This window comes from Nannobrachium achirus (assembly GCF_963921795.1).
Source record: "Nannobrachium achirus genome assembly, chromosome: 14".
NCBI lineage: Eukaryota > Metazoa > Chordata > Actinopteri > Myctophiformes > Myctophidae > Nannobrachium > Nannobrachium achirus.
In genome coordinates this window covers 34,522,887-34,549,742 of record NC_137821.1, presented here as the reverse complement: position 1 = coordinate 34,549,742, position 26,856 = coordinate 34,522,887, and the positions used below count along the sequence as shown (strand labels likewise).

At 43.6% G+C, this 26,856-nt stretch overlaps 4 protein-coding genes across 4 annotated transcripts; 1 reads left to right on the top strand and 3 right to left on the bottom strand.

Moving 5' to 3' along the window:
• Positions 1-1,140: 1,140 nt before the first annotated feature.
• fis1 (fission, mitochondrial 1) lies at positions 1,141-8,509 on the bottom strand. The gene is made up of 5 exons (XM_080741793.1): positions 8,459-8,509; positions 7,342-7,474; positions 6,942-7,018; positions 6,149-6,254; positions 1,141-2,446 (listed from the first exon to the last, which is right to left on the bottom strand). Exons 1-5 carry the CDS (start codon positions 8,501-8,503, stop codon positions 2,346-2,348), a joined length of 462 nt encoding a protein of 153 aa, XP_080597919.1. The 5' UTR covers positions 8,504-8,509; the 3' UTR covers positions 1,141-2,345.
• Positions 8,510-10,675: 2,166 nt separating this feature from the next.
• On the bottom strand, positions 10,676-15,190 carry LOC308297976 (UDP-glucose:glycoprotein glucosyltransferase 1-like; the record flags this gene model as incomplete). The annotated part of the gene is made up of 1 exon (XM_080741540.1): positions 10,676-15,190. The coding sequence occupies one exon, from the start codon at positions 15,188-15,190 to the stop codon at positions 10,676-10,678; it is 4,515 nt and encodes a 1,504-aa protein (XP_080597666.1).
• Positions 15,191-19,504: 4,314 nt separating this feature from the next.
• On the top strand, positions 19,505-20,335 carry LOC308297975 (cell division cycle-associated 7-like protein; the record flags this gene model as incomplete). The annotated part of the gene is made up of 1 exon (XM_080741539.1): positions 19,505-20,335. The coding sequence occupies one exon, from the start codon at positions 19,505-19,507 to the stop codon at positions 20,333-20,335; it is 831 nt and encodes a 276-aa protein (XP_080597665.1).
• A 3,065-nt stretch (positions 20,336-23,400) lies between these two features.
• On the bottom strand, positions 23,401-25,416 carry LOC308298340 (eukaryotic translation initiation factor 3 subunit B-like; the record flags this gene model as incomplete). Its single annotated transcript, XM_080741924.1, has 1 exon — positions 23,401-25,416. One exon carries the CDS (start codon positions 25,414-25,416, stop codon positions 23,401-23,403), a length of 2,016 nt encoding a protein of 671 aa, XP_080598050.1.
• Positions 25,417-26,856: the final 1,440 nt, after the last annotated feature.

Here is a 26,856-nt window from a genome sequence, read left to right as displayed (position 1 = left end):
TGCTTTGTTCCAATGGAGACACAAAGAGTCTCCTCAAATTATTGTCTTAGGAATGTGACAAAAACTAAACATAATATGCATGAATTCAAGTCTCCATGGGGTGAGTAAACGATAGGGGGGAAAAAGTCATTTTGGGGTGAACTAGCCCTTTGAGTACTACTAATTAGAATAGTCAATAGTTCTCTGAGAAGCTGATGTGAATTATACAATCTGTCACTGCATATCTGTATCTAAACACAGATGGGGAAAGCTTAGTGAAAGCACACATAAGGGCAAAAGGCAATTTTCCAGGCCATTTGGAAAATAAAGTTCTGCCTTATTTAAATAGACAGACAGACAGACATGTACTACTTTTAACTCTGTAGCACTTAGATTTTTACTTTGAAGGTAAAGCAAACTAAAAACATATTGACATTATCATCATCAAAGGTTTCCTCTTTTTTGTTGTGCCTATTAAGATTACTTGTCGTTTCCCTGTGATTAATCCAACCTATCACCTCATCCGGGGGGAAGACGGTTGTATTTAGTCCTCTGTCCCTGGGCAGTTTCGATGCTGTCAAGCAAGTTAATGAGTAACATCACAAAGGACTGATAACACGACAAGAGATAGACACCACGAAGCCTTCCTGCTCTAAACTCATGCCAGGGACCCAAATCCCACCTTGGGAGTTGAGACACGAGGCAATTGACACCTACAAAGCAGAATCCAGATTTCACTGTGTAAATTGTACACTTGTAAATTTAGTTTGACTGATTCAAGTACATTTATAAATTAGAGTTAATGCCTCAAGCACAAAGCCGTCAGACAATGAATTGCATAAAATAATTCACAAACATGTAGCCTACACCATAGCTAAAATGTGAACAATATTTGGCTGGTTTGCCGAGATGGGAACTACAGTACAGTACAGTATGGTGGACTTTGGTCAATCAATAGAGAATCCTTAAATGACTTTGATAGGTCTAAATATGTCAACAGACAAATGGAAAATTACACAACTGTCACATTGTACTTCCTTTACTAATCATATAAAGTTCAACAACACACAACAGGATGTTCACAATCTGTATGTATGCGATATTCCAACGGTCATCCATTCCAAAACAAGGCCAATGATTTTGCAAGAACACAGATTTGTCACTTCAAAATGTATTTATTTACCGAGACTGAGGTTACAGTCAAATAAAAGTTAGTAAAGATAATATAAAGACAGAAACATATACTGACATATATAGATATTATTCATTTCTGGTGAAGTGCAACCACATCTGAGGTTTTAAAGGAGTAGGTCAACGTTTTTTCTTCTTTTTTTCCCTCCTTTGTATTGATTACTCATGCCATGGAGACTTGAGTTCAATAATATTTGTGGTATTCTTGTCGCATTCCTAAGACAATAATTTGATTACAAATTATCAATGCGGGTACATTTACTAAAATGTAATTATTGTCTTAGATATGCGACAAAAAACAAGAAGTATTATTGAACTCAAGTCTCCATGGCATGAGTAATCGATACAAAAAAAGTCATTTTGTGGGTGAACTACTCCTTTAAGTGCTAATTATATTCAGAATAAATGAAACCAAGCCTTATTTCCAATTCTAATGAGAATGGAGCGCTGTCCCCATGGCCTTGCATAAAACTCAAACAAGCTTCTCTTTCAGCTGCCTCCTATCAACAGAACGAGGCAGCTTTAACATCCAGTAGTTTACATTTCAAACCAATCAGCAAATCAGCAAGCAGCTTGTTTTGACCCTTCTAACACCCATATAACGCTACAATTCCCTGTACACCCAAAGACACCTTCTTTAACCTTACAGTTCTTTATGGCAGAAATAATTAAACAGACAACAGTAATCATAAAACAATTGCACTTTTATAAAGGTCTGTTTTTGTTACAAAATCCACTAAACGCAAGGTGTGAGCTACCTTTCTCTCCATTCAATTGAGCAATAACTTGCACTCCACTTCTATTCGATTTTATTTACATGTTTAAACACGGATGAGAATGCGCCATGCGACATTGTATAAACATAAAACAAGTATGGTCTTAAGTATGGAAAAATAGCACTCATATTCAAATGAGAAGAAAGCTGCAAATTATGGCATTTTTTCAGAAACCTTTAATTGTCTCTAAATGGTAAATACATCAAAACCCAAAATGAAACCATACTATTTCCCTGACAACATGGCTGTAATGAAATGGGAAAAACTCTCTCTCTCTCTACAAAGATATCCACCAACCCTTTTCAAAGTTTTAATTTGTTATGGAAAGCAATGGTCAGTAGTACCTCCGTCCCTTCTCAAGAGGAGGAAAGCTCGGCCACCCCCCCTATCTCCTTGTTATCATTTTGTGGCTCCCTTTGAGACAGCCAATCCGATGATAGTTGCTAGTCCAGCCACGCCCAGGCCAATTCCCCCGACGATCGCCATGCCAACCAAGCCATCTAGAGGACAAATGGTAAACTTCAACATCGAGTCTTAACAAAACTAGAATCAAATGTTTTTTGATAGAAAGTTTTGGGTGCTTGTTGTTTTCTTAAAGTGTTAAGCCGCAGGGGGGTCCGGGGGGGGGGGGGTAATCTGCATAATACCTTGTTAAAGTGTCCATTTTGTTAAACTTTGCATTTGTAGTTATTTTACTGTAATTTACCAACATAGTAACCAGCACAGATAGACAAAGAGACATTCATGGATTCATATTTATTCAGAACTAACTTTTATCTTCCCCCCTGGACCCAGGGTATGGCAGCTGCATACCCCTGCCATACCCAATTGACGCCCCTGAGTCAAAACATGCATTGCGTTCTACCTTTTCTTTGCTGACACCAACCCGTTACACACAGTGCTGCAAAGTGCATGATGATACTCGTCAATTCTGCGCTTCTTTATTAACTAATTTACCTTGCTCCATTGTTGGCTAAATGACGTTTCGTTTCGGCGTCTTTTGGGCAAATCTGCAAGTACTCTCGCCGTGGTTTCATCCACAAGCGTGGGAGGACGGAGGAGTGACGGCGGAGCGTTCAGTGTGAGCGATCTGCTCTATAAATGAAATGCACACACGTGTGTGTCTGTGAGCTTGTGTATCTGCTATTTTTCTATACCAATGAAACGGGAGATTTGCAGAGATATGTAAATGTAACCATTAAAGCAATAACACCACTCTGAATGGAGAGAAAAACAGATCTCCGATCTCATTTCATGCTTGTGTAACTCGACAGATCTCCATCTCAGCCAGTGCTTGTGTAATTTGCGGGGAATATATTAATCTGACTCTGATTACAAACCACTTGAACTCCGACTTCTATATCCTATCATGCCAGGGGGAACAAACCCAATTGCGAGCTTGTTGATTTGTGGCACTGCATAGATTGGCAAAAATAGATTTGGTGTAGTGTAGACTGAATATGTGGTCAAAGTAAAGAGCAAAATTGGGTCCCGTTTTATTCCAGAGGTTTTGAGGCAGGAGTAGGCTTAGATGAGGCGAGGTAGGCTACTGAAGCTCCGTATACTGCGTATATCACAGCGGTGCTTAATAATAAGTGAACTTTCCGACGGCGAAGTCCTTCTGATGGATTTTTCTTGGCTGTCAATGTCTCTATAGTCCAAAAAATCGCTCTGAACGTGATTAAAACGATAGTGTACTGTGTACGCTGTATTAACTATACGGAGAACAGCCAGGCACCAGCGCCTACATAAGAAACACAGGGAGAAAGGAAGACCACTCCCCCTATGAAACCTAAAAAGCAGGGAGGGCGCTGTTTCGAAGAACCATTATCTCGACATTCCATAGTAAGCGTCGATACATGACTCGTCGAAAAAGGCACAAACAAGGGAGGGCTAGTGGGCAGTGGTGCTCGATTCCGCATCTATGCTATGGCGAGGGCACTAAAATACGCTAAAATACGTGCAGACAGCATGGCGCCGCCCGGCCAAATACCTTCCGTGACATATATCACCCTTCCCAAACCAAACAAGGGGGGCTACTTGGAGCAACTAGCAAAGCCCACTAAAGGAGGAGCACGCGATTCCACATGATGTGTAAACTCAGGGGCGGGCCTCTATATGGAAAACATGATACGCCGCCCGCGTGGCCTAATCAGGGGACATTTATCAGTTTCCCATGCCCACGTCACTTCCAAAGTCACTTCCAAACCCTAGGTAAGGAGTTTTGGTCATAGATTCCCAAAACTAAAAACAATCACTAATTGTCAACTGACAATAAAGGATTCATGTCACACGACACTGTCGCTGCAGCATAAATCAGGCTTAGGGCTGTCACGATATGACATTTTACATGACGATTAATTGTCACTCAAAATAATTGGCGATTAACGATTTAATTGTGTTTTTGTCGTTGGTAATTACATTTCTGTTTGGCTTTTAGGCTTTGAAGTTGTACATGGTAGATATGACACATAACCTAAATATACAAAGAAATTACTGACATATTTGACAACCTACTCCTTAAAAAATAACTTTGATAGTGGAAATAGCCGATCTACAAGCTCGCGATGCGACGCGTTGTGAGCTTATAGATCTGCTATTTCCACTATTTCGGACATTTTTCAACATTCACGATTATGACGATTATGACAAAATAATTGCGATAAGGTCAAATAATCACAATTAGACGATTATGTAATAATTGTGACAGCCCTAATCAGGCTTACATTAAAGAGAAGTCAAGCTCAAGTTTATACACTAGGTCAGTGCTTCCCAAATGGTGTGCCAAATGGTGAACACTTGCCGGCCATGAGAAAGGTCCAGGTGTGACTTGGGATTTTGTGACAACCACACAGAGGTGCAATAACCACAATACTGTGGTTGAGAAGTAATGCATACCGTGGTGTCGACTTCATTACCTCTATTATTATTGTTTGTAATAAATAATTTCTAATATATACAGTATATAATATATACAGTATATAGAGAGAGAGGAGAGAGATATATATTTTCTTTTCATTCAAAACAACTTTTTGGGGAGAAATGCGGCAATACCGCCATACCGTTGGTAAACAGTGATATATTACCACGAATCACGATAACTAAAAATACATACTGTACCGCCCCGGCACTAGTTATTGCAATATACAACTATTTAAAAAACTATAATTTGTTTTTACTAAATCAGTATCATGACATGTCCCAATACAGCAAGGAAATCTGTACTATTAAACAAAATGTTTTAACCACTTTCAACCTGAAAACCACTGCACTGGTTCTCAACGGTCCGGGGACCCCAAGGGGTCCTTCAGGAGTTACAGGTCTGTAACTATGGAATGTATAGATGGAATAAAAAGGACGAATACTAATAAATGGAACCAAAAGACTGGTTCTATTGTAGTTCTGAACCGTTATTTTCTCCTGCCTAATATTGAACCAGTTCAGAGTGTTTCCACTGAAAATGAATTGGTTCAGATCCTTATAAAAGTGGTCCGGAACTGGAACCAAAAAATGGACGGCGGTTCCAGGAAAGCACCATGGTTCCAACTTCCAAGAATCTTACAGTTCTTTTGGTGGAAAGGGGGCCTCGGGTTAGAACTTTACAGTGTACGTAGACTGGGGTCCCAGAGATAAAGATGTGATCAAATGGGAACCAAACTGGGGCTCAGCTAAATGTAAAGGGTAGAGCAGGGGTTTTCAAACATTTTTGACTCAGGGCACCCCTGTAAATAACTTTTTCATCCACAGCACCCCTGAATTACACTGTTAATTTTTAGAATCTTACATCCTATTGGAGAAATATCCGTTTCCACCAGAACTGACTGAAAATGACGTTATACTTGACGTTTAACCACTTGAACCCCAGCATCCCTATTCTGGGGAGAAGGTTCAACAAAAATAGCCAATCTACAAGCTCACAACGTGACACGTTGTGAGCTTGTAGATCTGCTATTTTTGGTGAAGAGAGTTGTCGTAGATGGAAAAAGAACTTATCAAGTACAGTGCAAATCAGGTCTGTTTTACTAAGCATAGTGAAGTGAAAGTGATATTGATGTAGTGATATTGATGAATTCCAAATATTATCAAATGATCTTGTGGCACCCCTGGACTGGCATCACGGCACCCCAGGGTGCCCCGTCACCCACTTTGAAAACCCCTGGGGTAGAGAATCACTGCACTAGGTGCCTCAAAGCGTCCCTTACCCTTCTTCAAAGCTTTGTCCACGAGTTTCTCCATGTCCAAGGCCTGCTTGTTCCCTGGCTCGTTCCTCAGCAGAGTCCTGATGTACTTCAAGGACTTTTCATACTCCTGGAGAAGAAACCAAGGGGAGTTGTGGAAGAAAGTTTTTATTTCGTTTTAGTCAGTATTTTTAATAAAATAACATTTAGTTTTGATGAAATGTTTTAGTCAACTAAATCTACAGTTAATTTAGTCAACTAAAACGCATCTTAGCAGGCAGTGATGATGCTGTCGCAATGCTCGATTTATACTTAGCTGCATGCCGAAGATAGCAGATCTACAAGCTCATAACGTGTCACGCTGTGGCGAGTTGTGAGCTTGTAGATCTGATATTTTCAGAACGTGACATCTGCGTGCAACCAAACATAAAATGACTTGTCTTAGTTCTGGATGGAGTACTGGATCTCTTCTCCACATTCCTCCCTAGCATTTTAGTCTAGCTGACGAAATTGTCAATATATTTAGCCTTAGTTTTTTTCGTCATAGTTTTAGCTGACGAAATTGTCAAGTGGATGGAAGGTGTGAGAAAAGAAAAAGGTCACACGTGAGGGACAGGTGACAAGTTCAACACACATTATCCCTGGGATACTATGTTACAACAATCACGTGTTCACAATAATCTTTGGCAAACAAAAAATGTTGAGCAAATGTCCTGAACAAATGCAACGCAGTGAAGGCAATTCTGCAAAAGCCATAAAAAAACAAACACACTGTCGATAATGTGGTTGCTATGGTAAAATGCACGGCCATCATCACCTTTAGTCTGTAGTTGGCAACCGACAGGTAGAAGAGGAAGTCCCTGGAGTCTTCCTTTGTTGCTTTCTGAACTAGCTCTAAAAAATAGAAAAATAAATTAATAACAAGACCAAATTCCATGTGGAACTAAAAGACAACACTTTTTTCGTATATATATTGTACAGGTTTGGCTCAATTTTATTTTTTGGAAAAGTTATTTTCTGTAATTCCGTAAAAAAAAACAAAAAAAAACACTCTAGATACATCACGCGTGAGTGTGAGATTTCCACACTCAGTGATGATTTGGGATACTATGGCATCAGCTGCTTTCAATGCTTTTTTACACAATATTCTTATTTTTTGAGACAAACCTGTGCTATTTTGACCATTATTTCGGGTGGGTGGGGGATAACTCACTCACCATCCAACAGGACGACTCCCTTCTTGATGTCTTCTGAGTACTTGCTCCTGATTAGACACCATGCGTATTCAAACTTGGTTTCTTTGGACACAGCACCTTTTACCAGCTCGCCGTTGTACTTCTTCTCGAATTTCTGACAAATACATGACAAAAATGGTTTTCCTATAGGCAATGTTTCTTATTTGGATAACTGATGTAACTTTCAACACTCTCATAGTTAAATGAAAGCTGCAATCCAGACCTTATTCTAATGAATAAAGCCTTATTCGCATTATCAAATCTGTATGGTAGAGTATAATACAATATAATAAACATCTGCATTACTTAATTTACAATAAGTCTAGAGTCAGTCACAATTAGAGAATGTAGAAGAATTGTTATTTAGATCAACGTTTGCCTGTAATACCTCTCCTATGGTACCACATCAATACAGCATGGAATAGTACAAAGTATTCAAGTGTTGGGTCTGAGAGGCTAATGTCATCAATGGTGGTCCGTGGCTCAAATGTCTAATAAATAATGGACCTTGATATGAAAAAGGTTGAAAACCTCTGCAGTAACAGATAATTTTACTGTGCGTGACGTAGCTTGTGGTTGGTTGGGGACAATATTTGGTTCATAACGAGTGAACAACACAACCGAGACAACAGTAAGCTGTCCAGTTTCTTTAAAAACTAGACCAGGTCAACCTGGTTGTGCCAGACCCCCTGTCTGTCATCATCATTTATGACATCATGCCTTTTGTAGGCATGTCATCATCATGTCATCATCATATATACCCTTTATATAGAAAAGGGACAGACCGACATTTGCTTATGTAGGCCTACCCATTTCATGGGTCTGGCAAATACTTTCAAAAACATATAATTGTTTTCTTAATCATGATTCGTGACATTAATGCGTCGTGGTTCACCTTATATGCACTTTGTGCGACAACAACACAACAGACGTGCTAACGTTAGCTGCCAGCTGGTCGCTCATCGCATGTCAGCTGTTTCACCACTTCTTAAAACGTACACTTGTGTCTGACAACTGCTGTGTGCGGTTCAAGCGTTAAACAAGTGGGCCAAATTAAATATACAGACAAAAATAGATTTTATTCGAGGTGAAAACTTACTAAGAGATCCTCGGGAGCTACCACATCACTGACGACAGCCTCCATGTTTCCGGAAACAGTTTCTGGATTCTGGAACCACCCACATTTGCCACAGCATCGCACGAGTAGATTGGGATGGTTGTAGTCTCGCGTGGCCAGACTGTTGCCTCCGCGATTTGGTCAAATGCTCCCGGCATACAGTCTGGCAGACGGAAATAGAAACGGTGAGTGCGAGATAAAGCGGATGTGACGCAACCGCCCCCTTGGTGCAGTAGCAATAACATGTCCTACTGGAAGCGTTATGTCTCTTTTCAACATTTCTGGGGGCTTTATTTCGTCTTTCTCTGGTGTTGTTGGTGTCACCTTCATGATGTTTTCAAACGTTTTCTTAAACTATACACTCATAACAATAATAGGCAGCTCGAATGACTTTGTCTGAGCTATTGTGTTTCTGTTATGTTTCCAATGGGACTACAGTTCAATGCAGCAGTGGCTACTTCCGATACTCGCCGTTCGGGAGCTGCTCTTCCAGACTCTATATAGCATTCGGAGATTGTGGAATAGTTGTCTGGCTACGCGAGACTAGGATGGTTGCAAATCCGGTCTGGGTCTACAGCGGATACGGAAACGCTGCGGTAATGTATGTGTGCGTGCGAAATACCGGATACACCAGGCGGGCTCTAGACCGGATCATACTGGTTAATTTGGAACAGAAATGGAGCTTTCCACGGGTATTGCGGGAATTCCGGTGACGCAAGGTTATCTATCATGTGACTGGTTATTTGCTGCGTCATCTTTCAATTGTTATTTTATTTAGGCCTATCATGTAGCCAGCCGAGCCACACTGCTGTGAAACACAAGCCGTTCATTCACCAGTGAAATCCCAATAAGACATCAGAAAAATAGTAAATACTGGGGGTGGTTGAAAGCACACTTTCAAACGACTGTGGCGATGATCAGAATGTCAAAGAAGCCTTCATTGTGATTCCATCGAGAAAACAAACCTATAGACATATGTCTTCTAGCTTGTCAAATGTAATAACCCCCAATGTTTTTCTGTAGGCTAAATATACTTTTACGGCTCCTAGTATTGATTAGGCCTATCGACTTTCTTGATGAATTGAATACACAGGACAGGACCATAATGGAAACAAGCTCTCAAGGCCTATCCATACTTCGACAGAACCGAACTTTTCGGTTGAAAAATAAACTTTTTTATTTTTTATCTTTTCCGAAAAAAAAGCGTTGGATGTTCATACTTCACTCCTGTTCGGAGGGTTGGCACGTTGGAAGTTGGAAGCGGTGGCACGTATTGTGGAGGTTTATGGAGGAGGAGGAGGAGGATTTTGCCCTGCTGTGCGGCTGAGGAGGAGGCGAGCACATCTAGCCGTCGGTGGTATGTCCGCCCGCTAAATACGACAAGGCTGGCCTGTATCAGACTCTCGTTCAGGGGATGAGGGGCATGGACGAGGAGAAACATTTTTGAAATAATGAGAATGTCTGCCAGTCGTTTTGACGACCTTCTGCGTCGTGTCGCGCCGCTCATTGAGCATGCACCGACACACTAGTAGTAGTTTTCGCGGGTCGCAAAGCAAAAACAAAAGCAATGTACAGTAGCCTCGCGTCACCAGGCTTTCCAATGTACAGTAGCTGGGGGGGGTCCAACCGACCAATCACGTTTGCAGTTTCACCGAACCTGATTTCGGCGAGTGACAACATCTCGTTGTGCAAATTTCAGAACTATTGTTCGGAGAAAAAGCATTCCAGAACTTTCGAGGAATTACATTTTATAGTTGAAAAGGACCTTTTGACCGAAAACGGCGGTTTCGGTCAAAGTATGGACAGGCCTTAGTTCCGCTTCACTTCGAACCAAGGTTTGATTTTTGATAGAGATAGATGCACATGCATATGTGTGGCGTACTGTATAGTTGAATGGTACAGGCCTGAATGTTTGAGCCCTACAGTGAGGGAGCTGGTGGCTCTGCTGTGGGAGGCCTTTTCCTGGCATGGTTGGGGTCCACTTTGGCCGCATAAAGTGATTTGGGAAAAGATAACCCATATTCATGATGGTTGTTACACAAATGCATTTTCACTCTTTGAAAAAAGATAAAGAAAAAAAAGATCTCCCCTCACAATCATATTATTTAAGAAAAGAAATAAAGAAGATAGAACAAAAGGTGTTCTATCTTCAGAATCTAGGCTAATTCATTGCCATGTCAGTTTCAGATGGACACTTACTCACAGCTCTGTGCGAACATCTCTGTCTCGCTTGTAACTGCTGTGTACTGCTCTCTGTTGAACTTTGATCTGCAGATGTTTAACCTCCTGGTCATAGTCTGTCCATTCTTCTACAATTCTCTTCGCAGTGTCCAGCTTAGGTTCCTTGGTCAGGGGATTGTTACACAGGTCTATGGTCTTGGCCTTCTTTTTGGAGCTGTCGTCACACCAGGTCTCACACCACAACCACTCCTGGGGCAGAGACTTGATGGGTATCTGGTGGATCATGTTGTTGGGAAGATCCTGATCAAGGTTAGCCAAGCTATTGGGGTCCTGGCTGAGCTGCTGGTACTCTCCTCTGAGTCTGTCCCCTGCGGCTATCTCGCGGAACTTCTTCAAGTCCACAACATACAGGGCACTGATGTGGTACTTGCGTCCAGCAAGCCGGTTGGCCCAGTAGCCAGACTTCCAGAAGCGATAGCTTTCCATCTCTCTCCTGCTGTCACAGAAGGGAGTGTATCCATACGGAGCACCCTCCAGGTCAAAGTTATGAAGCTCCTTTAGATCGGTGCGCACAATCTGGTCAGCGTCTATAAACAGAAACTTGTCGACAGTGACAGGGAATAGCACATCCAAGAAGAGGATTTTGTAACCCCAGATTATCCTCTGTTTCTCTGTCTGCTGTTGGAGCCAGCGTGGCCACTTATACTGGAGCAGTTCATACTGAAAACCATACTCCTCTGCCATGTGGGGAATGAACTCCTTGAAGGTTGGCGACAGGTAGTTCTTGAGGAACCAGAACTTGACTGGGGTTTTGGTGTTCTTCAGAACAGAAAGCATCATGATCCTGAGAAACCTCTCGTACAGATGACCTGAGGCTACTGAAAAAATGTTTATGACATCATCTTTCTCTTGTTTTGTTCCAAAGAAGCTTGTGGTCAGAGATTCCCAGAAGCCAGAGTCATTCTTCGTAATGCCAACACTCAACAGCTTCTCATTAGATTGATCTGGCTTCTTGTGAACCATGACTTTGATGGTCCTGCTCTTGAAGTTGTTCATGACCACTATGATGTTATCAGAGTATGTTGGGGAGTCTGTACCGTCATGGCTGTAGATGTTGTAGATTTCATCAGAGCGGCCCTTCCCCAACTTCAAAATCCAGGCTCCTGGGTTGGCCTTTAATTGGAAGTAACCCATGTTTGCCATGACAATAGTATTAAACTTGAAAGGCTCAGAGGTGGTTCCCAGTGTGAACTGGAGGCCCCGTGGGGATTGGCCCTCATTACTCACATCAAAACAATGACCCTCCAGGAGTAGGTACTCCAACTCATACTCTGCTGCTACAATACTATCAACATCTTCCAAGTAGATGTTGTCCAGGTCATGACGTGTGCGTACAGATTCAACCATCCAGTTCTCAGGTGTGTCGAGGTTGAGGGTGAAGAGGGGAGTCTGGGGCATTTCTAGGAACTTAGCCATGGGACCAGGAGAGAAACTCCCATCTGCCTGAAACCCGACCTCTGGCTCCAGAACATAGCGGTAATAACTCTTGAGAGGCAGGTCTGAGAGCCTAGACTGACAGTTCATGATCAACAGCAAGTTTACATTCACTAACTGCTTCAAGACAAGTAGCAGAGGAGCTAGTTTCTGGGCATCCCTGGTTGCAGGATCCACTATGGCAACAATATCAAAGTACACCTCTCCCTCATTTGGACGGATCTTGACAGCACTGTAGCGTTCACCAGGAAAATTATATTCAAACCTGGCCGCTCCTTTGGGCTGAGAAGACAGTAGAGAGTCCACCTTCATTATCAGGTCACTGGCCCTGTCCTCCTTGATCCCAAACTCTTGGACCTTTCTTTTGATTTTCTCCCCAGAAGTTCTTAAAGTAATACTCTCCAATAGCAGGAAGTCATCTTGGTTAAAGACTTCCTCCTCCTTCAGTGGACCAATTATCCTTCCATTACTGATGACTGCTCTCTGTCCTCCCTTCAGTTTGAGCATGTCTCGACAGTAAGCAGCATGGGAGAGTAGGAAGTCAAACTTGGGCCCTTCGAACATGCTCTTAAACAATGTCACATCCATACTCTCAACAGCAAACTCTCCAATATCAGTGCCGTTTTCCAGGGCTGCCGCGGTCTCTTCCTTGGCCATCTTGGTGATGAAGTTCTTGGCGTTATTTGCCGTCTGTGTCTGCATGGCGGCCCAGATGGCCTGAGTCACACAGCTTGTATCACTGACTGGACGAACTGAGGGGTTGCTGATCATCCCCAGCCGGACATTGTTGCTGGTATTCGTGTGTTTAATAGCATTGTAGAGGAGCTTGCGTCCAGAGGGCTGGTCAAAGTCTCCCACCACCCAGAACGTCACAGGATGGATGAAGCCATCTTCTTTCTTGGTAATATAGTTCATGCTGTTGGCCACAGCAGTGCTCTTTGTATCAGACAGGTCCAGGTATGTTCTGCTGGTGGACAGGACTCTGGGATTGATTCGTGGAACAATGTTGGGCTGGTTCATGATAAAGTCTACTACATCATGATCTGTGGTTAGCTCTCCCTGCTCGACAGCTCTCTCGAAGAATGTGGTGGTCTCAAATATCTTGTGCATGGTAATCAACTGGAACTCCTCAGGGTCCAGTTCCTCTGGCTGGTAGGGCATTCCATTGAACATCACCACGGGCAATGGGCCAACGCCCGTCTGCTCATAGTAACGACGTCCTTCCTTGCGGTTGGTGTCATAGCTGGAGTCATGTGCCAGGATGCTGCGGATCTCCACATTGGGAAACATCTCCAATACCTTCACTACGTCCACAACTCTCAGCTGCCCTCCATTAGGTACACGTCCTAACATAGAGATAACTGCACCAAATGCGCTTTGGCTGTCAACCTTGTCACAAATGTAGTTGTAGGCACGGAGCATGGCCACACCGGCATCCTGCATGCCATCTACATCCTCTTCATCTGACACCACAAACACCAGGCCGATCCTAAGTGGGATGTTGTTAGTGTAGAACATCTCTGCAACCTTCAGCAACTCTGCAGAGTTCATATGGGTGGGGTCCAGAATGATCACCAGATTGTGGAAGTTCTTGCGGATGTAACTGTTACCTGGAAATGTGCCACTGAGCAGCTCCTGAACCTTGTACGGCCACGAACTGTACCTGTGGTCTTTCTCTAAATTGTTAATCCAGTTTATGGCAGGGTGTCGGATGTCCACGGCGTAGTCCCAGTCTGAGGGCTGGACATCGAGCTTAAGGATGTCATGGATGTAGGGTGTATCAATCAGCAGTGAGTGCAGTCCCTCCATCACTCTGGCCTCGCTACGTAGCACCTCCAGCATGCTGAAGATGTCCTCTGTATCCAGATCTATGTACAGTCCATTGATGAACATTGCCGACTTCCCAGCCTTCAGCCCTAGAGTTCTTTTGAAATATTTCTGGTTCTTCAGAATCTCTCTGCGGATCTCTGAGGTTACCAAAGTTTCTGAGATAGACCTGGCTGTAGTGGGGAAGTTCTGGCTTAGGTCCCTCATGACATCGAGGGCTTCAACAGGGGGAGCAGCAAGTATGAGAGCTGCTGTCTGGAAACTCAGATCTCGCATCTTCAAGACTTTGAGAGGAGCAATATCATTAGTGCTCTCCATATCATTAGTGCCCACTTTGTGGTTCATCAACTCCGGATCAGCTGTCTTCAGTTTACCAGAAAGGGATCCTTGGCCTTTGTCCAAAGGATCATTCTCCCCTATCACTGTCGTCAATTCACCTCCTTGAACCTGCATGTCATCCTTTGCCTTGTACTCCTGATTTTTAATGGCAAGTTCCACTCCATAGCCGGAAAGGTACGCTTTACTCTCGCCTGGATTAGCCACATAATGACGGAGCACGTATGTTATCAGGCCTTTCCGAGCCTTGGACAGCATAGCCTGGTGAAGACTGTAGAATCCTGCTTTTCCAATCTCAGCATACAGAATGACTACTGGAGCCTCAGGGTTTGAACTCAAAAGTTTGTGATCACCTTTGAACAGGTTTGGCTTTGGCCTTTCAGGTGCTGTTTCCAACAGAGATGCTAACTCTTCAATACTGCAGGTCTTTGCTCCATGCACACTGAAGAAAGCTATGCAGTCAGAAGGAGGTGGTTCATTAGATGCTATCTGTTGGAAAGAGTATACTGCAGCAGAGTATACTCGAAGTGAGATGGAAAACTTCAGCATTTTAACCTGGGCAGAGCTGAGCAAGGCACTGGCTCTCTTCATTATCAGGTCATAGTAGGCTTGGTCCCTATCGACATGTTCTCCTTCCATGTTCTGATTAGCCTCCACAAAATCCCAGAACTTCTGCTCACTCTCCTCTGCCAGGAACTCACTAGCCTCCAACAGCAGAGGAGTAGAGGCCCATTTTGTGGTGAGGGTGGTGGTAATAGCCTTGGTGTCTGAACTCCCATATGCCGCAAGTAGCATGGAAAGAAGCAGGGCCCTCAAGAGCCACATCCTCAACCCTACTCCAAAGCCACCAGCTTTGTAGCTTCCTATTGCATTCATGTTTCAAGGAGTGGGTGGATACTGTCACCCAAATCAGGTATTTTGCCTGTTCAAGATGACTTTTGCTTGTCCACGGCTGCCAAAAATAATTCAACAAACTATTATGTTTGTATTGTTGTTATTATTGAAGCGAAAATCTGGAAATTTAACATCAGGAAGAATATTGATAGCTCTAAGCTTTTTATTTTATCTGTGTGTGAATGTTTGCGTTTTTGTGTGTGCACACAGTGTATTCAGTGTATTTTGTCATGCTGATGATGTCATGTTGATTACATATCAAAAGTCCAAATATGGAGGGTAGTGGGATGGTGGATCTGAGATTAAGAATTCGCAAAACTAGAGGTTCGGGCGACTATGCGGCCCTCACAGTTACATCTTACTGTGTAGTTGTTACATGTAGTGGAAGGTGTTGGTTTGATCAATGTATGCATGAAGCATGCGGACAATTGGCTATAAATGCATATGGGCAGTTGTTGATGGAAATGAGACAGCATTTGTTGTTAAATGTTGTGGTTTATTGTCATCATGTTGTAGTATAGGACAGTGTTTGCTGCAACATTATGTACAAATAAGAAAGGAAATAGTACTAAGGTGCAAATGTAGGGCAAAGGTTTTTTCATTGGCCTTCCTAGGGAGTGCGCATACAAAGTGCCCAAGTCAACAGCCAATAGAGAAGCCTTACCATTAAATGGGGTTTTGGGAGTAATTCCAGTAACCTGGGTCTGCCCTAGACAACAGCCAATGCAGAAAAAAGCCTTATAGGCCAGTCAATCTAAGCTAAAAAAGGGCCTGACCCAAAAGAAATTGCAATAGTAATGGTTCAAGGTTTTTTTAGTGGATCAATTAAATTCAGGGGGTTCAAGTTTGGGTCCATTCACTTACTATGCAGGAAAAAAAGACCCCCCAAAAATCTTCTTTAAGTAGCATGTGTGGGGTCTATCTAGGGGTTTTTCATGATTCTGAATCCATTGCAAGCATTTGTTTTGCACAAAAAACATTCCTTGGGCTAAAAACGGACCCATAGAACTATGGTTTAGTGATGAGTCATCACTTTCCTGGGGACATCTCCGTTTCGTGGTGTCCGTTTTTAACCCGACAAATGTTTTTTGTGCAAAACGAATGCTTGCAATGGATTCAGGACCATGAAAAACCCCTAGTTAGACCCCTCACATGCTACTTAAAGAAGATTTTTTGGGGGGTCTTATTTTCCTGTATAGTAAGTGAATGGACCCAAACTTGAATCCCCTAAATTTACCTTGATCCACTAAATATATAATTCACAACTTTTAATATGTTATTTGGATGACCCTAAGGATCATAAAAAACCTTGAACCATTACTATTGCAATTTCTTTTGTGTCAAACCTAGCCTATTACCATTCAAATGGGGTTTTGTGAGTAATTCCTGTAATCTGGGTGAGCTGCAGAAATTGTACAATCCACACCATTTTTGTGCAATTTCTCCCCATCAAATGGAGGGATTCATAGTAGATCACGTGCACCATGAAATGATATCCAGAATGACAGTATGTAAGTGAAGCAGTAATTAGGATAATTTGTGTGTTGTAAAAATGTAAAAATAAAAAAAATAAGAAAAATCTAAATTCTGCGCGAATTATCGTAATTGCTGGACTATAAGCCGCACCTGACTATAAGCCGCAGGTGTCCTTCCTGCTTTCTGCTAGAGCGCCCCTGGTGGCCGTTAGCTGTAAAAATCTATATATAAATCCTTGTTAAGAGACCATTGTAAAACTAACTAACTGGCCGTTAGCTGTAAAAATCTTTATACAAGCCGCGGCCGCATTGTATAAGCCGCGGCTTATAGTCCGGCAATTATGGTAGTAGCAGGGATGGGGATATGTTTTATCCATGCTTCTGGTAAGATTGAACAAATATACATGCATTTACTGATGTAGGCTATGTTTGATATTTGTCAATTGTCATAATGCCGGGGGCTTTGTCAGAGTACCCGTTGTACCAACACTCGTCTGTCTATGTTCCTTTAATGCCAAATGCCCATAGATTTCTGTATCTATATCTATGTCTACTGTGTCCCTATACCCGTATATGGAGATCTCAATATCTGTCAGTCCATGTCCATTTTATGCCTATATATGGAGATCCCTGATGGCATCAGCAGGACTAAATTCCCAATATGAGCATATCAGTGCTCATAATTCGTGGGGACTAGCAGTACCTGTTCGAAGCAGTGATGTCATATTATATTAAACATCTCCATATTTGAGCATAATTATGACAGAAAGATAGATCATGGACAGAGATGGAATCCTTTAATAGACTAAACTAGCTCGTGTCCTTGTCCCTTTTGTGTCCATATGGAGATCTCTGTATCTGTCCGTTCCTTGTCCTCTTTGGGATTAAGTCCAGCGTCTCATTACTCCGACTACGTGGCTATGCGTGCAGCGGTTAGGGTTAGAGATAGTAATGGGGAGAGTCGGACGAACGCAACGTCGGAGTAATGCGTGTCGGAACAACGCTACGCACCCGTCCTCTTTATGCCCATATATGGAGATCCCTGATGTCATCAATATATGCCCATATATGGGCATGCCGATATGCCCATATACATGTATACGGAGATCTCTGTATCTGTCAGTCCTTGTCCCTTTCATGCCCATATACAGGTATGGAGATTCCTGAGTGTTTATTGTTTATTGAATGGATCAATATTGATATTCCTGGGGTCCATATTAGATGCATACAAATTATAAAAAGCATGAAAATACATAGTTACATTATATATTATATATACATAAATTAACTTTTTCAGCGCCGATCGACTCCCAGATCGACATTGTTATTAGGGAGCTCTCTGCCGAGCGACTTTAATCGACTTTTATATAAAAGCATTGTTTAAGCATTTATTTGGGTATTTCGATGGAGCAAATGGGTTTCCTTACCTTCAGCTGGTTATAACACGAGACCGTGAAAAAAAAAGGATACGATTATGACGTCACCGCTAAACCAGGCCTCGTCTGTTTACAATAGCATCTGCTAGCCGTTAGGCTCAATGCAAACCATCGTCCATTACGCAGCTTCACTAGGTCGGATTTTGATTCGGAAATTTTGTGCGTGGCGTCTGTATACGATCCGTTGCCCAGACCGATGGTGGTTTTAGACAATCAAGCACAAATTGAACAGGATTGAGCACAGATGGCGCGCCGCTGATCTCCCATTGTGAATCAATGGAGCGACATCACCTACCCATCCTTCAAACATGGTTTCTTCTGAAGGTTTTAGTGTTACGATGGCGCACTCTAGTGGTCTTTTTGGTGGTGGTTTATCATCATGGCTTTGAAAACAATGAAATTATACCCTATCATGTTAATAAAATATAGCTATTTCCCAGCAGTTTTAGCGCACATCCATATTTTAAGTTTGCAGGGAATGGGTTTTAAATGTGTTGTTAAATTGTGTGTGTTGGTTGATTCTAAAAACTGTAAACAAATTCATCAGTATTTGCCCATATGGGCATGCTTCCTTTTGTGCCCATACATAGAACTGACTGTTTGCGCCTGATGCCATTACGACACATTGAGATTACAATTTACAATTTAGGCATTTAGCAGACGCTCTTAATCCAGAGCGATTTACAATAAGCAAGGCAATACATCAATACATCAATCAAATGCATAGAAATAGTAATCTAAGAAAAGAAGGTAGGTAGAACAAGCACCTATTCAGTAAAAAGAAACGTTAGAAAATCAATCTAAATGACATGGTCATGGAGGGAAGGCAAGTGCTACGGTAAGTGCTATGGGCTAAGGTGTAGTCTGAAGAGGTGAGTCTTCAGACCACCGCAGAAGCTAGGGACTGGGAGTGAGTTTGCAGTTCTTAATTAGACAACACACTCCATATTTGGGCATTCATGATGCTGCACTTATACTCCAGTGATGTCACTTGAGAATCACTGAGTCATATGTCACAGTGTATATATTGCATCAGGTCACTCAGTTGGGTCAGTTTGTGTAAGCGATAGACCATAGAGGAGGAGCAGAGAAGGCAATAGTGGAACAGTACGATAATTACCTCAATAAGAGCACAACACAACTAACAAAGCACAATAACAATGATTGCAACCTTGAAGAAGGAGCACTGTGACATGGACCTTGGCTGCTACTCTGATGGAGAGAATACCTCCACACCCAAGAGGAGTCTGGATGTGGACTTGATGTTCCCCACCAAAATGATGTCCCCCTCGACACAGGAGGTCTCCCAGACGCTGGTGAAACAGGAGGAAGAGACAGAGGAGGAGGAGGAGGAGGAGGAGGAGGAGGACGACGACGACAACGACATGGTTCTGTCACAGAGCTTGAGGCAGCGAGAAAAGAACATCCAGGAGAACAAAGCCATGCTGGCCAAGCTGCTCTCTGAACTGACTCCCTTTTATACACCCCAAAAGAAGAAGCAAACAAGGGAGAATAATGTGACGCCCCGGAAGCCGAGGTTTAAGCCGGAGATAGTGATTAGGAGGAATCCGCCCCGCAAGGGCCGTCCGGTGTTGAATTTTGGTGTGGAAGAAAAGACAGCAAGGCCGGGTTCTTTTCTTGACGGACGGGGCCGAGGGGCTGCGAAGGACGCCGCGAAAAGAACTCGCCCTCCCTCAGAAAAGAGTGTCTCTCCAGGCTGGGGGGAGCAAGGGGCCCGGATGACAGATATCAAGAGACTGGTGGAGGTGGACGAGGAGTACGTAAGTAAAAAGAGATACATCGTAAGGCAGCTGTGCCCGAGTGTGGTCAGGTCAGTGGAGGAGATCACCAAAAGGGACCTGGACAACATTGCCTACTGCAGACAAGACAAGATCCGGAACAAGATGGGAACCTATTGTCACCAGTGCAGACAGAACACACTGGACACCAAGACATCGTGCCGCAGCGGTGTCTGTGAGGGAGTAAAAGGACAGGTCTGTGGGCTATGCCTGAAGAGTCGCTATGGCGAGGACGTCCGGACCGCGCTGCTCGACCCAACGTGGTCATGTCCCAAATGCCGGGGAATTTGTAACTGCAGCCGGTGTCGGAGGAAGGAGGGTCGCCACCCCACAGGTGTCCTGGTGGATCTGGCAGGACACAACAACGTCCATGAGTATCTGCAGTGGATTCAGAACCAGCAAGCTCCTTCCGCATAGCAGTTGTTGTTAACGCTACCTTTGTTAAATGTATAATGAATAATATCCAGTTTTTGAGGGACAAAATTGCACCTGTGCGAAATGTGCACCGATCACTTCGCACTTAAATATTTTCTGGTATGGTATCAAACACGACACGTGCATATCTCCTTGTATCTGTCTGTGATGTTAGTTATCTCCATACATGGAGTTCCATACACACAAAGCCAGACGTAGGAGTGGTTGGCACCGCTAAAAAGAACAATGTAGTCCCTTTATCATTACCTATTATTATCTTGCCTTTCTATGGTTTGCTATTACTGTTCAGGCTAGCAGGTATCCTGTGATGACTGTCACAGCATTTGTAGAAAATGATTAGGTTTTATATCTCCAGGGAATACATTATTTGAATGGACTTTACTACATTTCTGACCTAACAGTGAGACTAAACAAGTCACATTGGGGAAATGACCTTCCCCAATCAAAACAGAGTCAGGAGGAGTTGCGGAACGAGTGCTTCCAAACTCCAAAGCTTCATGCTTCTTTATGTTTGCCAGACCCATGAAATGGGTAGGCCTACATAAGCAAATGTCGGTCTGTCCGGGTTTTCTATATAAAGGGTATATATGATGATGACATGATGATGACATGCCTACAAAAGGCATGATGTCATAAATGATGATGACAGACAGGGGGTCTGGCACAACCAGGTTGACCTGGTCTAGTTTAATAACAATAACTTGGACAAAGCCTTCCAAGGTAATAAACCGTTTTTTTAATCACTCAAATTTGTATTAATCACATGACATACAATGATGACATACACATACAAGACACACAGCATAAAATCAAAAATACAATACAAAATAAAATACACAATACAAGATACAAGATACACTACACAAGATACAACTGTTTCTAAACGATTCTAAATGTACATATTTTCAATGATGCCCGACCCAGGGTCTTAAATAAACCATATTTGATGTATGATATAAATAAATGAATATAGGAGCATATGAATATGGGAACAATGTATTATGATGGCCCTTGATTTAGGATCAAGGGCTACCAGCAGGCCAAGGAACTCTGTCCCCCATATTTCTTTCAAATCAACAACTATGTTTGTATGAACTTAAAGGAGCAGTTCACCCCGAAAATGACTTTTTTCTGTTGTTTACTAACGCCATGGCAATGAACCTTTTGTGCCCATATATGGAGATGTCTGTCTACCTGTGTCCCTTTTATGCCCATATATGGAGACAGTGGTTCTCATGCCCGTATCTGTCAGTCCATGTCCCTTTTATGGCCATAAATCGCTTATTGAGGTCAGACAACACACTCCATATTTGGGCTTAGCTGCATTGAGAACTCCTTATATGGTTATGGCTGTGATAGAAACGCGACGACATGGTCTAGCTGCCAGACAGGCAATTTTAACATAGGAAGACGATCTCCATATATGGGCATTACATTTCCATATATGGGCATATATTGATGACATCAGGGATCTCCATATATGGGCATAAATGAGTCCACAACAATGCAACCCTTTGCAACATGCAACTATTATCCCCAATGGCAGTTGCAAGGAGTTGCAACTAGTTGTGGTTTGGCCTTCAGGGCCGCTACAGGGCCCTCACACTCACTGTGAGGGCCGTGTCCCTTTTGTGCCCATATATGGTGTTCGCATTGTACCCATCTGTCTGTGTAGCCTGGTAACCAGAAATCTGCCACTCTCTGCAGAGTAGGTCTGGCCCGCTCGGTTGTGATTGGATTACCGAAGTTGTGGGGCACAAATAACAGTGGTTCTCAAAGTGTGGTTCCATACTCCCATGGGGTCCTTAACACCTTCTAAGCCAAGGGGGGCCCCTTAATGTTAAAACCGTACTATATCGCACATCCCCCCAGGGACTCTCAGCCAGGCCGTCTATTCCCGGACTTTGTCTTTAAAACCGGAATAAAAGCTTTTGATCCGAAAATCGGCGATCGTCTAACCTTCCCTAGTCACCACTCGTGCACTGATGGCTCATGCAGACCGTGCATGAAGCAGAGGTGACGTCAGCGCCTCTCCTTCTCCAAGGCACCTTCCACCCATCCGTTTACTGTCTACACACTCGAGCTCCTCCTGCAGCCATGCTTGGGGCTATGCTAGCGAAACTTTTCAGTTCTGTTCTTCAGTCACACATGGACTATTTGCGGGGACATTTACGTGAAAGGATCGCGCACGCGAAACGCACGGGGACATCGACGATCGGCCAAAACCCCCATTCTATCCCAACGGAGATCGAGAAAATCATGGTGAGTTACTGGCCTGGGGGAAAAAAAAAAAGAAAAAACAGCGGCGCTGTTCAAGATGGAGGGGCTGCGGGGTCATGTTTATAAACATAATATTATGTCTCAGATCACAATACAATAATAGAAATTTCACGGCTAATCTACCAACCACCATTCTATTTCGGACTGCAACGTGTTAAAGGGTCCCATGGTCTCAGCAAAATAATTGCTAGTTTGGAACCAAACGGAAACCCTTAATGGATCTGTAACTCCAAGGGTGTACAAATGGTTTCATTCACAATTTGAGTTAAAAGTAACAGTGTAACAGTTTGACAATCTATTCTACACATTTTACAGTGTAGATTCTCAAATGGGGTCCGTGGCCTAATGCAGGGGTTTTCAAAGTGGGTGACAGGGCACCCTGGGGTGCCGTGACAGCAGTCCAGGGGTGCCGCGAGATAATTTGATAATATTTGGAATTTATTTGAACACTTGAACATTTTTTTTACAGTACACATTTATTTTCAGTCAGTTCTAACCAAAATGTCTATTATCTCAATGTTTTCTTGGCAACATAATTGCTAAAATATCGTATAAACATAAGGTGCTGGGAGTGAGTGAACATTTTGAATATAGTGAACATTTTGAATATAATGTAGGGGTGCCTCGGATGAAAAGAATATTTATAGGGGTGCCCTGAGGCAAAAAAGCTTGGGAACCCCTGGCCTAATGCATATCAAACTGGGTGGTCTTTAAATTGAAACAAAACAGAAATCATCGAGAATTACTGGTGCAGGGCACAACAGATCTCAAAGGGGAATACTTTCTTCTCGGATAAAGAACTCGACGTTCTGCTCCTCCCAGCCATCCGTGTTGCTGTCCACACCTTCTCTCAGTTTGAGGCGGAGGTCCCTCTGTTTCTGGTACGCCTGACTGGCAGCCTGGCGGTATTGCCGATACTCCTCAGCCATGGCCCTGCGCTTGTCCACCAGCTCCTTGGAAGCCTTGGACTGGCTCAGACGATCCTCCTGCTCAAAGATCTTGGAAAACCTCTTTAGGTCCTTGTTGATAGCCTTGATCTCTTCCTCGCTCAGCAGGGTGGCAGGCCGCGGTCTCCAGAGCAGCTGATGCAAGCGCTCTTTGTTGTTCTTCTGGAGCAGTCGGCCTTGAAACGTCCACAGCCAGTAGGCGTTGTCCACCTTGATGTGGCTCCAGACGGACACAGAGGTGATGACATAGCGGCCTGTGGGATCCCACTCCACGTTGGACACGTTGTAGTGCTCATCCGTGTGCATCATAGTGCAGTCCGACGTGTCTAGGAAGGCCAGGTGCCCGCTGATACTGTTCTGGGTCCCGAGCCCTGCCAGCACCAGGAACTGTCCCCGCGGGCTCCAGAAGATACGGTCAACCTGCTGATTCTCAAACATTTTCATGAGCTCGATTTTGTCGTTCTTTTTTATGTGGTAAATGGAAACTTTGTATCGACTGGAAGACTCTCCGTGGACAACAGCAAACCTGCTACCATTGGGCTCCAATGCAAACGTCACGATGCTATCCTTCATTTCTACCACATCAAACGGGATCGCTTTTTCCCTCATTCTGAAGATCTCAAAGTTGGTGACCATGCCCTGCGTTCCCTTGGGGGTCCTGCCAACTTTCACACAGAGGTAGTCTCCGTTGTTCTGCCAGTGCAGTTTGCAGTCGACTACGCAGAACAAATTGCGACGTGAAATCTCCTGACGTGAGGGGATCTGCACCAGGGTCACTTTGGCCGGGAAGTCTTTGTCCTCTGGTACCCAGATTGCGATGATGTTGTCACCAGGAGACCACGAGAAGTCCTTAATTCCAATGCTCTTCTTGTCAAGCAGGCCCATAGATGGAGTCTCATAGATGCTCAATGTATCCTGTGCCATCCTGGCAAAAAACTTCCCATCGTAGCTCCATTTGAAGATGGGCCAGTGTGCAGAGCTCTCGCAGTGAAAATCTCTCTTCTTCTGACCAGTTTTAATATCCCAGATGATGACGCTGGCCTGTGAGTCCTCTTCATTATCCATCGGTGGACTGCAGGTCACCATGTACCTCTCACAGGGGGAGAAGTCGGTGTGGCAGACACCCAGGTGGTTGAACCTTTGAATCCTCTTGAACTTCTCACCACCCCACAAAACAATGCCACGCTGGTGAAAGGTCGCCAGGTAGGTGCCTTTAGGAGACCAGCAAACGCAAGACTCTGTCCACGTTGTCCTCTCCTCAACTGGCTCTGTGGCGTTGCAGGAGAAGATGGCCGTCTTCAGTCCTTCTGATGACTCGTAGATCACACTGTACTGATCGCAACTGTCTGGATCCAAAAGCCAATGTTGCAGGTTACCAATGTCTTTGAAGGGCTGCTCCTCAGGAGGTTCCCAGTCATTACTCATGTTCATGCACTTGTCAAAATCAGTAAACATGGTGACCCTGAACGTGTGCTGTCTGTTCAGTCTGTGGCCATCTGCACGCTTCACGGCCTCCCTGGCCTGTGCGGGAGTAGCATACTCCATGAAGATGTAGTCTTTAGTCACGCTATCCGCCTCAGGATAGTACTCGGTGGTGATGTCACCGAACTTGGAGAAAAACTTGTGAATGTTCCTCTTTAGCTCGTCCAGTTGTTCCGGGCCCACCTGGGGAACGTTCACCACCACACAACAACAGTCTATAACATCAGCTCCCAGGGGCTTGTCCTGCAGGAGATCACTCAGAAGTTCTTCATCTTCGATGTCATTCACAAAGTCCTCTGGGTCACTGAAGGAAGGTTCCTCCTCTTCCTCGCACTCATCCATCGTGTCTTGCATATCAAAACGGTTTTCAGGGCGATTATGTCTCTTTAGGAAGTAATGACTCGTGGGTAGCTGTTGTTGAATAATGTGAGATTCTGTGCAGAAGTGCACAGTTTAAGTACCTAGTCTGTCCAGGAGGCGTGGCCTAGGTTACACCTCTCAGTCAATCACACGTGATGTCAGAATGTCATACCCTTATATGGGTATGAGCTGAGCTCCCAGCCAATCACATTTGACGTCAGAATGTCATACCCATATATGGGTATGAGCTCCCAGCCAATCACATGTGACGTCCGAATGTCATATGTCGTGTGAGCCCTGAACTAAAGGAAAGATCTAATCCGGATGTCCAGGTCACCAGGTGGTGCAAGGATACATTTCCTGCCCACCACCGTGGAGACTAGGGTTTGAATCCTCCACGGTGCATCCGGCTTGGGCCTGGCGCTCCAATGAACACAATTGGCCGTGTTTTCAATTGGAACCGGGGCAGGGATGGCAATCTCTCACTGCAGGTTTGTCGGGGTGCCTGTTCAGCATAGTTGACCTGAGAAGAACACAAAGTGAAACGAAGCGGCTATAGCAACATGACGTGTATTCCAGGAGGGCAGTGGTTCTCTCTACACCCACTCCAGGACCAACCAGTAGGGCTCAGCAGTGACAGACTATTGTGGGGAATTTAGAATGAGCATTACTTAATTGGGGGGGAAAGGAAAAACCCCCCACTGGGGGGTACGTTGTGAGAGGTACATAATGAGCATCAATACAGATTATTTTTTTATATATCCTGAGACAGATTGCCTTATTTGGTACTGCTCTCTCACTTAAAAAAATGGGAGTTCACATTCAGTTGGGCTTTCACAGAAGCAAGGCAATTAACAAATAGGTAAACCTATGGTTTTTCATTACCATTACCTGTGAAAAATAATAATAAGTCCACAAGTCCATAGTGGATGAGAGACCATCTCAATATTATCTTCCAAACAGGTAGAAATATCTCTATCTGTCATTCTTTGTCCCCTTTATGCCCATATATGGAGGAGAAAGCTGATGTCACAGTATATGCCCATATATAGGCATTCCCGCAATATCGACACACTCCCGTTGGTGAAAGGTATAACAATGTATAGGTAGGTAGCAACAACAAGTCTAAATGGGTTAATATATGATGAAGATGAATGGAAGATGAATGGTCTCCCCCACAACGGTACTTTCATAACGCTCCAGTTACGTATATGGATACGTCACAGTGTAGATATAATAGGCGCTCATTTGGCTCAGTTTGTGAAAACGTGCAGACTAGCTGATAGGATCGTTAATAAGAGATAACTTTGTAGATTATATATACTGTAGGTTTCGTTCTGAAGAGGTAGCATAAAGTAACCTGTAACCACATTGTCTGGGCTTGGTGACATTCTCTCGACTGTAGCTTGGTTAAAAAGCAAGGAGATCATCAAG

Bases quoted from the DNA above. Each gene is read 5' to 3' on its own strand.
- fis1 (XM_080741793.1), bottom strand. From the start codon at position 8,503: ATGGAGGCTGTCGTCAGTGATGTGGTAGCTCCCGAGGATCTCTTA. The intron at 7,019-7,341 runs GTGAGTGAGTTA...TCTATTTTTTAG, and splicing joins GGGAGTCGTCCTGTTGGATG to AGCTAGTTCAGAAAGCAACA. The intron at 2,447-6,148 runs GTAAGGGACGCT...TTTGTCCTCTAG, and splicing joins GGACAAAGCTTTGAAGAAGG to ATGGCTTGGTTGGCATGGCG.